Consider the following 17,336-nt stretch of genomic DNA (forward strand, 5'->3'; position numbering starts at 1 on the left):
CTACACAAGGTATACACCACAACTCTTTAAAAATAAATCTTTATTTTCATACATCAGGTTCAGCAATAAAATATTCACTTCATAAACCAGTGTGTACTTGGCTGAAAATTGCAATCCCATTGATTGTGAGCATCATAAGCAGGATTCTGATATAAGACTGAAACTACATTGACAAGCTAACAAAATAAACTGTATCATACACACATACTGGACAAACAAGCATGCACGCACACATAATGCTCCACTCCCACCAGCACCAGCCTTGCAGCTGCACCTATATTAAACTGAGATATACGCTGAACAGGATCTAGTGTCTCTGCGTGTCATTAATTGATCATGTTGGATTTTGATGACTAACTAACCAGCCTTGTTCAGTGTGACAAATATATGAGCTCAAATTCTTGCACTCTTTATACTGAACTGAAACACTGTTAAGGCACTGCAGGTTTGGTTTGAGACAATAATTCCAAATAGCCTGAAGCAACCTTTTTCGTCTACACAAGTCAAACACAGTCATACACATATTAATATACATACACAGGAAATGATTGTGATCTGATTATAAAAACAAAATACTGCACAATGCAGTTAATTCCCTACACGTCTAGGGCTTGCAACACTTATCTACGGAGAAATGTTTTATCCCCTAATCCTGACAATCTGTAATTCTTGATCTTCACCCATCTGTTGTTCATTTCCATTTGCAACACCACAGACTATTCAGATGAAATGACAATACAAAATTGAAACACATTTAAGGACAAACAGCATTTCTGTGCAACACCTTTCCATTTCTTACTTCTGTAATGATTCAAATCCTTGAGATCAAAAGATGCATTTCAGTTCACACCACTACAGGTACAGGCATCTTCTACTCATTGTTGAGTGGTTATATAAATCAATGTCCAATTCAGCTGTCAATAAACAAGGATCTTCTCTCACATTAGTCCACACACCAATTCAAATACTAAAGAACCACTGAATACCATGAAAAGAAAAAACATATCACGAGCAGAAAGTTAAACTTGTCTACAGCAGGAAAACAAGTACGTTAAAAACCCAAATCAAAAATAAATCTGCATATACACACAAAAGAAAGCTACTACATATGGACATTTACAAAATCAAGCTCATAAGTGGTTTTATGCCACAAGGAATACATTCATCGAAAGACGTATGTATCTAGTCAAAACAGACGCTGCAGGCGACCAGTGTCGTCAAATGAAGTTGAGACACTAGCAAAGGCTTCAACTATCATATAGTTTCAGCTATTTCTATTGCAGTTGAAAATCCAATTTCTGCTCTCGAGGTTCCTCAGATCATCTGATATGCTTTAGCAATTCACATACAAATAATATTCATTAATGAGATAGATGATTTTTGCAACATCTACGATCCCAGTCTAAAAACTTCCCTGAAACTGAAAATTTTAACTGGCGAGTGAGTTCAATGAGACCAAAAGCCAGAAATGAAACCTACAACAACAAAAGGATCTACTCAAGTACACGTTTCATTTCAAATGACACACAAACAACTACTGGCAAAACACTGAACGATTACAATCATTATGAGACGCTACGTTCTGCATACATGCAACTTAGTATTCATCAGCATCATTTGTAGAGCAAGACTCATAATCCAAGTCAAAATCCAAACCTTCTGTAGTGAATCACACACTCGCTGTTTCTATTATTCTGCCACGGATTCGACATCTTCCATTTCATAAGTAGTCATATATCCTCGATTTCAACAAAAAACATATTCAATAAAAGAGCTCAAGATGAATCATATGACAGCAATAACCAGCCAGATAGAAGCCAAATAGACATTACTGTCATTTTGGTTGTTGACAAAATTTGCTTATTATGATTATGAAAGTAATAAGATCCCTCTTTCTCCTTCTCACGCTCTCAAACACATACATAAATGTACAAACACGCTACAGATTTTTTGATAACATCATGGTGATATTTCTTTAAGTATGTTTTACTTAAAAGGGATATCTACTTAGTCTTTCCAAAAAATTTCAGCAACAATGTTAAGAGATTATGTGACAAAATTTGTCAAATGAATATATTCATCTGTCTATTTACATATATTATATATTTACATATATTTAGTTTTCCTCTGCTTTAGTTCATGTTTTCCTTTTGTTTCCTTTATATGAGTTATTTTGGTGACCTTGGGGGAATGTTCTGCTCTTTGCCACTGCGTCTGGCTCCCCGCTGTGGGGAAAATGGTTTGCCAGTATTCACGCCTCGCTGATGCTCTCGAATTTTCAGCCCTGCACCTCCAAATTTAACCTGGCCATTTGCCCCTCTGAAGGAGCGTAATGGTTGACGAGGAGGCCGGTTGTCTCCGGATTTCTCTGGTTTGTCTGTAGTGCGCTTGGAGTTGGGCCGTGGCTCCTCAACCCTGTTGACCTTGAGCTCTTGCAGGGGTTGGCTGGGCGACGAGGCAGGAGGGGAGGGCGGCTGTGCTGGTGGCGGGTCTTTGGCCAGCCTCTGGCACACCTCTGCATAACTCAGCTTCCTTGACGCCTGGTTAGAGAATAATGAGTGGCAAGTAAAAATCAAGATGAAAATAATCAAAAAAAAAAGAAAAAAAAGAAAAGAAAAGCACAACATGTCTAATAAACACATAGGCTAAGCTCACTTGAAGACTACATGATCAAAAATACTAAATACTCCACCATTAACACACTGACCATTAACATCAATGGCAGAGATTATGCAGCAGTTTCTTTTGATGTTTTTAAATATTTGACCTGTTTTTTGCCTCTACAACACATTTGGAATCCATTGAAACTGCTCTGAATCCCAGCTGACCACAGCTGTCATCCTCCAAAAATGTCACAAGCTACAAACTTTTCCAAGCCAGAGGACAATGTGCATATTTGACACTTGGAAGATAGATTTTACATGGAATATCATACAAGTTTCATATCAATACTTCAGTGGCTCTTAGTAATTTGCTCTGAATCCACAGGGAGCTATAAGCTGATATTGCTGTGAGATAATGTGGCACTCCAGATGAGAAGGCTGGTCTTACCAGCTCTGAAGTTGGAGATGGGGGAGATGAGGAAGGGGCTTCTGTAGAAACAGCCTCGCTACAGGTGGAAGGGGCCTGTTCAGAGGCTGCTTGGGTGGTGGCGTGTGTGGACGAGGGCACTGTTCCCTTTGGAATTGGAGGTTCAGCTTTATCCTCTCCCTTTACTGGAGACACACTAAATTGACATAAAAAGTAAAAGTTAAGCCAGTTTCCATAATGACCTTCTTATTTGCTGACATTTTTATTAGCCTTAAGTAAACTTTACCTTGAGACTGGTTGTGCCACTGTGTGCCCTGTCACAGGAGCACGTTTAGCAGCCGGAGTCAGAGAATCCGGTCTGCTCACAGCATCTTCTGAGATGTTTGTGTGTTGAGCCTTGCTGACCTCTTGGCTCACAGACTGAAATAATCAAGGATTTAAAATAATGAATGAATGTATAATTGTACCGTAAATGCTGCTTACAGGAGTATCCAGAGTAGAAGTTAAAGACGACAAGATATCTACCTTGTTGGCCACTTTAAGGCCACGCACAACATCAGAAAGGCGCATCTCTGGCGTAGTTTCTCCCTGTATATTGACCACAGATCCCGGCAATGGAGGAAAATTGGAAGCTGCCAGGTCAAACTTTGGTGGAGGTGGTACCTTAGCCTCCATCACAGTGACAGGCCTCTGTAATTTTCATGATATTTTAAGTCAAAGCGTAAGATAAACACTAAGAGAAGCTTATCACAAGTATGCTACTCTAACAGACTTTTTGATGAGGAGATACCCTCATGAACTCCTTGGACTGTAGAAGAAAATGGAGGTGGGGGGTGTAAAAGAGGAAAAGTTCTGACCGTGGTATGTTCATCTTCTCTTTTCCTCCTCATGCCTCTGTGGCTTCCTTTCCTACAATGAAGACAGGTCCTTCACATCAGAAAATTATTCACAGCAAAGAACACATGCATAAATGTGCATTAGCCTGTCACACTTGCTTGTAAATCTTCATCTTCATAGTTTTAATAAGCAGGTTAATGTTCACTCACCTGCCCCGTCCAGCCAAGCTCACATATCCATTTGGTGAAGAGTCTTTAAAGCTGAAGGAGGGCAGAGAGACTGTCGCTGAAGTGGTGCCGGTCGGCGTCACTGATGTCTGGAGGGGCTGTGGACTCAAGGGACCAGACAGGCCATCCATCAGGGTCCCCAGAACCAAAGAGGAAGAAGAGAGCACGTCCCCAGAGAGAGGGTGACCCTTAACATGGTTTCTGGGCACACAAAGAGCACACATTTCTTACTACTGAATGTCAGCTCTGCTGTGAAATTTAAACAATATGAGAGGGTAAACACAGTACAAGGCTGTGATGGTGGTATGGAAAGACAAACAGTTTGACCAGGATTAGCAGCTCACTGTTGCTTTTTTATGCCTCTAAAAAGCGACACAGGTCACAGTTAACTGTGATTGTACCTATTCCGTTTCTAAATTTCATACATCCCAAACTAGAAAGGTACACAAGTAATCTCAACTGCAAATTTGCTTTGTGTTTTTCTTGAATGGAAAATTATCTGTCGACATAATTCTTCCAAACCTGAACCAAATTCAAACAAACAAAGAATATCTAAACCTGCAAAACTTAAGCGATATCTAAACCTGCAAAACTCAAACATCTTAAATGTGTTTATGAGGTCGATTTCAGTGTTTTTTCACTTCAATGGCTTTATATGTGCTCAATATAACGGCAAGAACATTTGTTTCTTCTTAGTGATACAAATAACGTCCTCATATGTGTGGTGTTATTCTGCAAATTAGGCAGAAGCTGTGAGAGGGAAGAGTCAATTTAATATCCCACAAAAGGGCTCCAAATGTTAAATAAATTTCGACAAAGATAGCTCATTAAAGGCTTTCTGCCATTTATCTAGCATCAGTGTATGCACAGTATGCCTGTAGAGGTTTCTCAGAGACTGGCAATCATCAGTCAAGTTTTAGCTTAGCTAACTGGCATCAAGCAGACCAGTGACAGTTGTTGCAGTCTGTCTCACAGCGATGTATATTTAAATTTCTAAGGAAGTGCATCTCAGGCTCTGACACAGGATATGCAGATTTAACAGAGAAGTACAAATCAGGCTTTGAACTGGACAGCATCACTATGAATGAGAACGTTATCATGTCATCATGATTTGCACCTACTGGTTCCTGCTCATGTGTCGATGGGTGTTTCGGTTTCCTTCGTAGTTCCCAGGACTGCTGTAACCACTCATGAATCCACCATTTGGGAAAGGTGCCTGGATATCACAGCAGAAGTAGGAATTTACATTATACAGCTCCATAAAAATGTGAACTACACACTTGTATACGGACTGAAGCTGAGAATATTAACTGCATCAGGCACTGCTGTGACCACCTTGACAGTCAAATTATGATGGTGTCAAACCTACATTCTTCTGATCAAAAAGAACGTAAGCATTTCTATTCTTTAAGAGACGCTGTGAACAATGCATTGAGGTTCTCACCAGTGGGGTTTCAAAGTAAGGCATGAGCGAAGGGTTCCAGGAAGGCGACACCACAGGGTACACAGGGTACTGCTGCTGAGGGCTGTACACCTGCTGCATGTAGACTGGAGAGCCATACTGAGCCTGTGGTTGGACATGCTGACTGTACATGCTTGAGTCCACGCTGCGGAAGCTGTTCTTACCAAAGAATGTGTTAATGGCCTTAATACGGGCCTGGGGAGGGGGAGGGAAAGAAAGAAGAGAATCAGGAACGTTTGCTAGGAGTGAAGCTTTGACACCTCCACTATGACGAGTAGTGCTATCGCTCTATCTATTGTCCTTTAGTCCCCTCAGATCTCATAATTCCACGGTCATTAGGCCATAAAACACTGCACCGACTAGGGGAAAGAAATGGGGAAAGAAATGGGGAAGGAAATGGGGGGGGGGGGGGGGGGGGGCAAAGGAAGATGGGGATGGTAGAGTACAGGGACAGCGCAGACGCAGAGACACAACAGACTGACAGAGAACTACAGATGAAAAGTTCCTCCTAGCCAGCCACAGTGCCTATGGGTCCTTCCAAGCGCGATACTGATCATCACAGGGGTTTTGACAGAACATTGCATCATAGCCTCATTTGTTTTATCAGGGGAAAAAAGGAGGGGAAGGTCAAATCAAAGTCCAGCTAAAAAAAGGATGTTTTAGAAACCTGGAATGTTAAAGGTAAATGTCACAGTTTGATAAGAACGGCAATCAAACTGTCTGGAGATATAGGTGTATGGCAGTTCTGACAAACACATTCTTGCTTATCAAGTCTCTATACACACAAATCCCAAGGTCACTCCAGAGGCTACGGCTTAGCCAAACACTGTAAGGAGCACTGTAGAGAGTAGTGACGTGGCAGCTGACAACACAACTAGTCTTGTGTAACATGAGGCTTGCTGGGTTCCATAATACTGTCTAAATTAGAACCAATAAGAAGGAGTGATCCAGCCTGAGATAAAAACTTAACATAGCAGCATACCAAGTAGTCAGTGACTAATAAAGTCAATTACTGGTTTAGCATTTCAGTGACAAAACTCACCATGATTGGCTTCCCCTGGAACATTTTCACTTCCTCTCTTAGATATCTGAAAGCCTGAAAACAACCAAATATTCACAATACTGCAAAATACATGTTTTTCCCTTTCAAATGTAAAAACCTCCCCTGACCCCTCAATCCCAGACCACTACCGTCATGTTCAGAGTATCTAACTGTAAACTTGTCACTTGCACACATTAAGATAGAGTTGCTGTAATAAGTCACACAATTTATTGATAGCGTTTCCCCTTTAAATATTGCATTCAACAGTGAACAGGCCATTGTAATCACAAATGATCCATAGAGGTCACATCTGGTTTAAAACAATAACGGAATCATAGCAAGTGACAGTAGTAGTTATACTGTAAATTTTCAATGTTAAGAGAATATATGGCATGCTAATGTAAAATAAGCAGTCTTCTAAAAATGTGACTGTATTTTAACTTCAGGTTCATACAGCAAATTGGTCAAAAATAAGCCTTGTGGTTATTAATGTGGAGACTTACCTGTTGTGCATCCATATCGGACTGAAATGTTATGTACCAGTTGCTGTTGTGTGCAAACTCAGCACTTAACACTTTTGGGCAGTTTTCACTCTTAAAAAGAGCCTCCACTTCCTGTGAAACAGATGCAAGGCACTCATTAAGCATTTCTGCCTCCAACACTGAACTCATAGAAAATCTCTCGGGCTGGCCCCTACAAGTCGATGATTTGAGTCATCAGTTGAGAAGACCCCAAGTCAACTCACCATTTGTCTGTTAAATCAATGCACTTTTCTTTTGTTTTTTTAGCTGCAATGTTGTACACAGAGCAATGCAGGAGCAACAGCATGGCAGGCTGTAAACTTTACAAACCGAGTCTCAAAATGACCACAAACCACTAAACTAACTGTGATGGAAATAAAGAAGGGTGATAGACATGGAGGGCAGACTGATGCCGGACAGTGTGAGGCAGGGCAGCGCCACTCCATCTGGCACGCTTTGCTCTGATTATGACTGTCAGTGAAATCAGTCAACCACTTTCTGCCATCCACTATGATAGACACTTTTACTCTCTGTGTGGAAATCTGATATTTTCACATCACAGATGACGAAAGAAAGGAAAACTCAAGTCTCAGAGTTTAAACATGAGACTCGTGTAGGGTGGTTAAGTGTAGTGCTGAGAAAAAAAAAGGAATAGTCGAATCTCTTTATTGAACCACCAAAATTCCCTAAATATCTCCCCACCCTGAAGGCTCTGTGATAACGAGCTGTGAGCAACAAATTACAACAAATGAATCCACAAAGTTTTAACATCAGAATGCAGCAAGGCAGGTACTGTGTCGCTGTCTATTACCAACCTGTCAGCAGCTTTGTTTAATCATGGTGTAAGCAAGCACAATGCAGTACCTCGACTGTACAGTGAGACGGGTGGGTGTTGTGGCAGACTGTGCTTAGTATGCAGTATGGAACTTCCTTACCTCAACCGGTGTAGTCTCTGCCACCTCTCTCAGAATAATGATGCAGCGACTATGGTTTGGCCGAACCTTCTCTCCAGTTTCATCAACTTGTACTGTGGGAGAGGCTGTAACAAGGACACAACCTGCATATAAGTGGTTTCATCATGTGGAAGAAACTTGGTGGCCCCTAACACAGTTACATACAGTAGTGTGATGCTGGGGAATAGACCCTTGTCTCTCTCTGGAATACATCTGCAGCATTTAATTTTCAGTGTCTCAGTGTCCTTATCAACACAACCAAACCCTTTTCAGGAGAACTATTCTAAAAAACATGCATAGCAAACAGTGATTGACTGGTAAGCTATGAGCTTACCAGCTCAGCTATGAGCTATATAAGCTCACCTGGGGAGATCCTTCATTGAAGATATGAATTGTTGTTCACACAAAACTCATTCCACATATGTTACAAGATGTATTTAAGTTTTACATGCACCATATAACACTTCATGTGGATTCAGACTATAAACTAAAATGTCAGAGAATTTCACACAAATACAGAGAGAACGGCAGTACTGGTACCTCGCAGTACATCCAGAATGAGGTCCATGTCCGTGGTAAGGGCTTTGATGTCCTCCATGCATGCAATGGTCCAGATGGGAACAAATTGGTCACTGTCCATCTGGGATATCAGGTACAGGTCCTTAGACAGGTTCTCTCTGCAAACACCCATAACATTGGACTGAAAACAGCAGTTAAAATGTCTTTGCTCTATACTTTTCCTACCAAGTTAAAGAAATAATTTTGAAGATCTTATATCTCACAACATTAGAACATCTGACAAAAAACAAGATTAGAATCAATTCTTCTATTCATCATACATGAACTGCTTCAGACCTTTATGGTAAACCACTGTAACATGTGTAAGGGTGTGCTAATTCATCCTGCTGCCAATCAGTGTGGTAGGGGGTGAGAGATTCAAAGAGCTAATTCGGTACCTTGAGCCCGAGTAGGGTTATGCCATCAAGCTACTATGACAAAACACATTGAAAAACACTTTAAGGAGAAGGATGAGCTAAAAGTCAAGCTAGCCAGGGCAGACAAGCTAGCTTTGACCACCAACTGCTAGACAGCTCTCACAAATGAAAGCTACATCACAACTACCTGTCACTTCATCAGTGCCTACTGGGAGCAGGGTTTCCATTACCCGATAATTAGCATTCTTTTTACAAAGAAAATCAGATGAAGTCCAACATAATTCAGTCTCTCCAGCCATGATTTTTGATGAAAGTAATTGCAGAGCGAGAAGTGAAATTATTTCAGCTCTGCGTGCCTTTTCCCCACGCCGCTCCTCTTATCCATGCCCTCTCTCTTACTCCTCTCCTGATTTCAGTGAATTAAGGGTGTATTGATTGTTTGAACAGTGGAAAGACAAACAAAAAAAAAGGGTTTTGGCAGTTTTATTTTCTGCTGGGTTTGAAAGAAATGTGTTTTACAATGACAAAAAGACGATATAGCAGCTGCCTCTATTTGGCCAAAAAGAATCTTTCAATCAGAAAGGTCTATCTCTGCAGGGATCTTTCCATAATGTTGTCAGACACTCAGAATAACAATCTGACGGCGTCAGTGGCAAAAGCAAGCACTTTCAGAAGACACCAGCAAACACCTGCATTGCACTGCTCTTGCTAAAAACTGGACCAGTTTCAAAAATTATTATCTTCATTGTAATTGTGGTTTTTAAAGAAGGATTTCAATACTACTCACCTAGAAAAGCAGAACTCAAGCTGTTTCTTCAAATGGTCTCTTAGGCTCTCCTCAGACATCGGTTGTTCCTTAGAAACATCACAGTCTACGGTTGACTCACATTGTGGATCAAAGACTAAATAGCTCAAGTCAGGGTGGTCAATGCCATTCATAATGCTCTCTGTGGGTACAACGGCATAGTCAGCAGCACTGTCAGGATATTCAGCATCGTATCCTTTTCCCCCTGAAGAGGGAACGTCTACGTTACCTAAGATAGAGGAGGCAAGCACAAAATGGTTGTGAAATAACTGTCTGGTTTAGACATCTAATACTCTAAACAAGCTTTGTCATCCTTCATCTTTGCTGCGCAACTCTGACAACACAGTTACAATGATTTCCTCAAATGACACGCCTATCTGTAATCATCTTGCCATTGCTAAAACACTCTACATGCCTATACGTGTCATTCTCTATCACCACACTTTAGTGCCGTACTAGTATAGAAGAAACAGCAGTTTTGTCTACATTAATGATGAATTTAGGTGAAGACAGAGATAAACTGAAGTTAGAAAACATTTTCTGCATGCAGAGCTGAATAAGCTGATACCGTCAGTCATCTCAGGGGCAGTAGGATAGGTCAACGGCCAAGGAGAATCCTCCGTCCCCTCTGGAATGTTATTCTGATGGGCAGGGATCGCTTGCCACACTTTAGCGTTGGGGTTCAGGCCCGCTCCTTTTGTGGTAACCTGCATGGGTATAAGAATACACTGTGAGCTACAGATAATAGTTTAGGGTGCACACCTTACAGTAAGTAACGGTATTAGTTAGAGCAGGAAAGCAGTGTTTTGATACGATGAGATTTTTAAAAAGATTTTTTTTTAGTTTCCAAAGGTGGAGATTTAGAGAGTAGACTGGCAGAGTTGTGGAGGGAGAACAATTTTCTGTTGATACTTTTAAAGTGTTGTGTGTGAAATTTCCAGGTGGTGTGGTGTATAAACTAGTAGGCAAATACAGTATCTTTGCAAGAGCATGATCCTACGACAATAACCAACCGATCAAATACACAAGCCTCTTGAGAATCGCTGCTTATGTGCATGCTTTCCAGATGGCAGGTAATGTTGAAAATTGAAACTCCTGACTTCAAAACAAGATTGTTTGTTTGTTTGTTTGTTTTTACATCAGTCACTCAACAAAAACTCTCTCTCTCTCTCTCATATATATAGACTCTATAAAGCCAGACAGGAAATCTGGGCACCTTCAGTATGCAATACCAAGTAATTACAGTTATTTTTACATGTTGCAAGCCATTCACACATCCTTTTAAGTGATAATACTCAACATCATACCTCAAAATAACTGCATAAAGCCCCGCACAACATTCAGAACTCCATTAGACTAACGGAGTGAGTCATATCATAGTCAAACCAGTCAATGAAGCTAGTTTATCTGGAGTCCTCTAATCCACTTTTCTGTCTTAGGCCTCAGCTCAACACTCCCAAACAAACCGTGAGTTTGGGTTGTCATTGGCTTCCTTATCGCTCTCGCCCCGCCTCTCAAACGGTCACATGTAACCATACATGGCGCAAATCCACCTCTGAGCTTCAGCGTGACTTCAACAAGGCATTTTGACCTGTCATCCACTTCAATACCTCGAGTGTGCCTCAATATCAGCATATGAAAATGAATCTCACAACCTTTCACACCGTCCTGTCTGGTGATATACAGTATATGCTTACAATTCAGTGGCTCTGGTTGTATAGTGAAGCAGAGAGGTCGGGCGATCGGGAAGAAAAGAGCACATGGTGCCAACGTGCCCGTGCAACTTAAAATAGGCGACGACATTCGTTCCTCTTTGAGCTCGATCACACGGTGCTGATTATGGACATATGGCGTTTGTGGTGAATTGATAAGTCGTCCTCACATTAATCTTTTAAAACTGACGACTGCGTGGTTTGTCTTACCGCCATGACCTTTATCATGGAACTCTTTGATAGCCATTTAGCTACAGTTGTGTAACAGCTAACATCTAAGACAAATCACGTGCAGTAACGTTGGTTGCTACACATGGAACGTAGGGAGATTAAATTAAACGTTTAATGCAAATTGTAATGGAGCGAAACGTCACAGTATTCCCCAATTCAACATGTTCTTTAACGCGTGTTAGTAGATGAAGATTGTTTAATGTTTCGACGTCTGCCATATTTTGACTAGTGACACCTTACATACCTGCATTTGGCTAACTAGCTTAAGTTTACTAGCAGACCAGTCAGAACCGGCCTTTCTTTACACTCTTAACCCTAAGCTAAATTGTTTGACAGTGACTCATTAAGTGTCCATGTAAATAATAACAGCCATGGTTAAGAACGTGAGCGCTGATTAAAAGTAAAGCTTAAAGTTAACTTGGTGCGAGAGCGTAAAGCTTGTTTGGTCAAGCTTCACACAGCACGAAACGGAATGAAAGACTCAAACAGGTTGTCGCATGTTAGCTAACATGCCCCCTACCCAGGCCCGAAACTCACCATGCTGCCTTGATCCTCGTCCTCTTCTGCGGTCCTCTTAAACTCCGGGAGATTTAAATGCCTTGTCGGTTTAATTCTCCCGAGCAGACTTTAACTCTTGACAATTACTGACCGCGGTTATTTCGTGTGGACCGTCGTCGCTTTCTCCACTTAACCACCGTCTCCCCGGTAACGCTGTTCAAACGGCCGAAATGCTCCAGTCCCAACGGTGCGTCCGCGCGCACCACAACTTTAAAAGCCTCTGTTTTACAACCGTAACGACGCTTTCGCTGTTTTCAGTCAACGGGGTTTCCCATTTGTTTAAATATATTCAACTGCTCAATTCCTCATCCTGCAGTTCAGCCTCGAGGCGCCACTCATCCAGCCTGTCACAGCTGCGTCCTCTGTCTGCCACCGTCCGTCCCAACAGGCTGCACTCCGCCTCCACCTCCAGCTCCAGCTACCTCCCCGGCAACATCAGTGCTAACAGCGCAGCGTAGCAACAACCGAAAGCGACAACCGAAGCGACAGTCCGGCATCAGGAGGACAGACTTGCCGTTAGCTTATAGTGACGATGTGGGACACGATACTAGTTGTTGCTCTGTGTGATTTATGTTTCACGGATCAGTCAGTATTGGTGGCTGCACACTGGTCGGTGTCATTCCCAGGCTGAGTGGAGAAGACTTCACCCCAGACAAACTTAGGAACTGATATGGCCGAAATTCAATCTTGCGTCAGCAAGACTTGCATCAGAGCTCTCAAGTCCACTACCGAGAACATTTTGAACTGTTGCCCCTTTAAACTCTATGTTCCATTCCTATTTAAAGAGTTTGATGTTCCGCCAATCAGAAGGCTCACGTGAAACTGAAACGTATGAATCGTGTTTCAACGTTGCGCCAGATTTCTCAGAACCGCACGTCAGATATTGTGGGATGTTACAGGACGTACATCGCTGACAAAATAGTGTTATTGTAAAAAATACGCGGATTTCTTTACAGTTAAAAAAGCAGAATCGTTCAGGGCTGATAAAGTACCATGTCTATAAACTGTAGTCACAGGATTATAATAAATATAGGTTCATCAATTTAAGACCGTTTAAGCATTTCAAAAAACATCACTGCTGGAGAATGGAATCAAGTCCTGCCTAAAGATGTGTGAAAGTTTGATTTCAGTCTTGCGCTGAAGTGGCTTGAACCTGTTGTGGGTATATGTTGATAGAAACAGTTGTTGGACTGTAACTATGTTTGTGTTGGAATTGATTTGCACAGGGTCTTTTACACACCAAATACTATTCTACTATGCAGCACACTGTCACTTCTGCCTTACAGACACAGGTTATTTCACCTGTGGCTGTTCGGATCTCTCGTCTAGTCTGTGTCAATGTGTACAGTCTTGATGGAATCCAGTGATCTTATGTAATAGGATAACACTGTCCATCTTCAACCAGAGCAGCCTTTATTAGAAAGAGTAAAACCATGTGTGTGTGTGTATGTGCGTGCCCGTGCCCAGAGCCTTAAAATCTGTCTTGACAATGCAGTTCATTTATATTCACAAATATGTTTACAATATGTTGGACCTAATCTAATACTTAAAAAAAAGATTTTGGCAGTGGACTTCAGTGATGAATACACAGCAATGAAACAAACTTAAATGTTCCTTGAATGCACAGCGACCTCTTTAATTTTACAAACTAATTAGACACCCAATTCAGTTTATTTAAAATTGACCAATTACACAGTTGTTTTACCATTACAACAGTCTACTTACAATTTATTGTGATAAGGTTAGTGGACCAAAAAAAAAAAAAAAAAAAAAACTTCAGTATTTTAACATGACCCCTTTACATTAGTGGAGGGCATTTTCTTGTCTTAAACATTCCCTGTCCAGTCATGAAGAGTTCAAACAGACGTTCTCATTAAGCTTTAGCGGTCCCAACCATCTGTGACGACTGCTGGCTCTGTTGTAGCTGCTGAATCTTCATGTTCATTACTTCAATCACAGCTGCAAGACAGAACACAGTGTATAAAAAAAGAAGCAGTTGTGTAATATGCTCTGAACTACAAACGGTGAGGTTATTGACTGCCTGTGAAATAGTGTCATCATTATTAAATACAGAATATTTTCCACTCTAAACTTAAAAGCTGGAGTTGGTAACGTTGGAGAAATCAGCAAGCGTAAGCTGGATTTCCAAAGTATTAAAGTGAAAAATCCCATGCCTTCTCTTCTGTACTGCCTGACGGCTGCTTAAGTGATGAGAGGACTAGTTCTTTTATTAAACACATAAAACTCTGTTCAATGCCACAATCATATAAACACAAGCAAAATGGCTGTCACAAATGAACCATTGAGTCTGACTCGACGACCCAGCCTGGCAGTTACCGCTCACTTCTGTGCGTGTGTGCTTTGTGCTACTGGGTTAGCTCCTGCATGAGAGTCTGTCGGCTCAGGGGGAGTGTTCTGTGCTACGAGCACATTGAATTATTATCATTGCTAACCATATCCAACAACCTCATGTCTCATTCACCTGTAAGAAAACACCTAACATTACAATAATGTAGAAAACAAACATGACCTTCAATATCTAGCAGAAAACTTGACTGTAAAAAAGGTTAACAACACTGAAGAATTTTGTGGAAGTACTCCTGTTACTGCTCTGATCTTGCATATTTACATGCAAACTGACTTGATCTGTACTGTGGGACACTGTCCTAGAAACCGAAGTGACTATGTACAGAAAGGGCTACAATTCCTGCACCGTTTAGCCAATTTGGATGCAAACACTTAAAGTTAAATATTATAAGAAACTCAGTATTGTTGTACTTTCAAATCCAGTGTAGGGCCAAAATAAATGTGCCACTGTCCAACTACAAACCCCTAAAATAAGTTCAAAGGTTAGTATTTAAATCTTTTAAAACTTCAAGGATTTCCCTTGTTATATCCAATATATTAGTAAAAAGATATGGGGTGAACTGTAGCATCAAAATATATGAATTTTGATTTAGCAAAATATGATGATAATGAAAGAATTGGGAAACAGAGACACAGTATCTAAATGTAGGTGGGCTCACCTTGTTTCATGGCATGTTTCTCCTGTAGGGTTGGCTGAATTTTCTCTATCTGCTTTGTGATGAACTCTATTTTACGTTTGAAGAATGCTTTTGAGTCTCCCACATTCTGCAGAGACAATATATGAGAGACCAACATGAAGCATCAACAAAGAATGTTCTACATCATTTATGCAAAACATTTGTAAATGATTGAATTATTTATGGACTTTCAAATTCAAATGTATTTGCCTTTTCTACATAGTATCCTGTGCCCACATCCACTAGAACATTTTCCACGTCGTTTAATGATCCAGGGACGTACATCTGGGAAGGAGGACTATCAAGGAGAAGTATGTACATCTCAAGAGACACATCATTTAAAGCACATCACACAAATCAACAGAACATGAAGGGCTGGTCGTTTCACAGTAAAGGAAGGATACAGAGCTGGTAAGTGGCACAAGCAATTCTTTTCCTGCATGGGAGATGAGAGAAAGGGGAAAAAAATGAACAAATAATCAACTTCAGAGGCAGATTCACCGATAGGGTGGCTGCAGAAATTGCAAACATTGCTTCTTAATGTATATTTTGGGCATGATTTTGTGCAACACATTGATGAACAGCGAGAAGAGAGAAAATTGTAAATAACTGATAAGATGAAAACTTTTATAAAAGTCCACCATTTCAACATATAGAAGAGGGGAGCTTTATTTATCAAAGGAAGAACCAAATGTTTACTCACCTTTGTTGTTCTTGTTCAGGACGTTCAAACTATCTTTTGCTTCAACATACTTGGTCTGAACAACTTTGAGCTGACTTATTGAGGACGTCAAGAACTCAATCTCCTGCGAAGCATTAAAACACACAAAACAACAAAGAGATCAAATCCACTGCATACAAAACCCCATCCGTCAGCTGTGTGAGTCCAACAAAAACGTGGTCGTTAGCTCACAGGCACTGACAGACCATGAGAATAACAAAGTGTGTCCACACCAAACATTTCAAAGCATTTTTTTAATCTTGTCGAAATGCGTGAAACGATATTGGGATGCAAACATGTTACACGCCGGGTGACTGGATATTTAGCTAACTAACGTTTGTACCGTTAGCATCGGATGTGCTGGCTAGCTGCTCCACCCTCCCGTTCTCATCCAGATTATTGGCCTCACAAAATCAAAGAACACCGTCACAACACGAATATACCAAACTTTCACTCGTACCTGATCTAGTTGGGTTTTCAGTCCCTCTAACTGAGGCAGGGAGAGGTCTGTCAGATTCACCGCCATGTTGGAGCCGCGATGCCAAATGTCCTCGAGGAATAGTGTTTCCGGGTCATGAAGATGGGCGGGGTCTGAAACAGCGCCCCCTGTGGAAAAGACACGAGATGCACCTGCTCCGTGGACGGAGTCAGTTCCATGTTTCTGGCGTGCTCATCCGTTTCATGTTTTAACTAAAATGCACGTCAACTGCTGCAGGTATTTTTGTCTTATCGATGTTCTAAACAATATCAACATTTTCTCACTTTGAATGTACGTTAGTCATCTGAAATACACATACATGCACAAAGGTCACGTTATATGGAAGTTCAGGGCTCAAGATATGAAGCCATTTTCCATTTGCGCATGCACGTTTCTGAAGTTCACCACCACCAACAATGAGATTAAAATCTAAACTTTTTGTGTAAACTAATGATTCATCTGTTACGCTGTACATCAAAATCTAAGTCTGTCATAATTGCATTTTCATTTTAAACAGCAAAACAAATTGAGTCTTTATATGGGATTATATGAGAGTGACAGCTATTTTGTATTTTATACATTCTGTACTTTCAACTGAAACTTGAAATATTAATTTATCTTATATTAATACAGATGTCCTTCCTGCCCCTCAGTTGTTGTGCTTTGGGGCCCTCGTTTCTGATCTGCTCATTTAAATTGGCCGAAAAGCACCTTCTAATTACATTACACTCTGCACATTAATCTCCATATACCATTCACATCCAAAAGAATAGAAAGCCA

General features: G+C 40.9%; 2 protein-coding genes across 2 annotated transcripts; both read right to left on the reverse strand.

The window, feature by feature from the left end:
* Positions 1-20: 20 nt before the first annotated feature.
* On the reverse strand, positions 21-12,699 carry larp4ab (La ribonucleoprotein 4Ab). Its single transcript, XM_076757134.1, has 15 exons — positions 12,293-12,699; positions 10,381-10,519; positions 9,795-10,041; positions 8,613-8,749; positions 8,055-8,158; positions 7,102-7,212; positions 6,599-6,652; positions 5,539-5,751; positions 5,216-5,310; positions 4,077-4,295; positions 3,888-3,939; positions 3,556-3,720; positions 3,317-3,450; positions 3,052-3,226; positions 21-2,540 (listed from the first exon to the last, which is right to left on the reverse strand). Exons 1-15 carry the CDS (start codon positions 12,293-12,295, stop codon positions 2,169-2,171), a joined length of 2,220 nt encoding a protein of 739 aa, XP_076613249.1. The 5' UTR covers positions 12,296-12,699; the 3' UTR covers positions 21-2,168.
* Positions 12,700-13,709: 1,010 nt separating this feature from the next.
* Positions 13,710-16,654, reverse strand: pfdn5 (prefoldin 5). Its single transcript, XM_076747641.1, has 6 exons — positions 16,539-16,654; positions 16,061-16,163; positions 15,762-15,793; positions 15,568-15,642; positions 15,340-15,445; positions 13,710-14,272 (listed from the first exon to the last, which is right to left on the reverse strand). Exons 1-6 carry the CDS (start codon positions 16,602-16,604, stop codon positions 14,187-14,189), a joined length of 468 nt encoding a protein of 155 aa, XP_076603756.1. The 5' UTR covers positions 16,605-16,654; the 3' UTR covers positions 13,710-14,186.
* Positions 16,655-17,336: the final 682 nt, after the last annotated feature.

The sequence above is a fragment of the Chaetodon auriga genome, chromosome 2, assembly GCF_051107435.1.
Source record: "Chaetodon auriga isolate fChaAug3 chromosome 2, fChaAug3.hap1, whole genome shotgun sequence".
NCBI classification, from domain to species: domain Eukaryota; kingdom Metazoa; phylum Chordata; class Actinopteri; order Chaetodontiformes; family Chaetodontidae; genus Chaetodon; species Chaetodon auriga.

Excerpts from the sequence above, each read along its gene's own strand:
- larp4ab (XM_076757134.1), bottom strand. Across the intron at positions 7,213-8,054 it reads CAGAGACTACACCGGTTGAG|GAAGTGGAGGCTCTTTTTAA; the intron begins GTAAGGAAGTTC and ends TCTGTTTCACAG. Across the intron at positions 3,451-3,555 it reads GCCTTAAAGTGGCCAACAAG|TCTGTGAGCCAAGAGGTCAG; the intron begins GTAGATATCTTG and ends TGATTATTTCAG.
- pfdn5 (XM_076747641.1), bottom strand. The coding sequence starts at position 16,604 with ATGGCGGTGAATCTGACAGACCTCTCCCTGCCTCAGTTAGAGGGACTG. Across the intron at positions 16,164-16,538 it reads TGAAAACCCAACTAGATCAG|GAGATTGAGTTCTTGACGTC; the intron begins GTACGAGTGAAA and ends AATGCTTCGCAG. Across the intron at positions 15,446-15,567 it reads CAGGATACTATGTAGAAAAG|AATGTGGGAGACTCAAAAGC; the intron begins GCAAATACATTT and ends TTGTCTCTGCAG.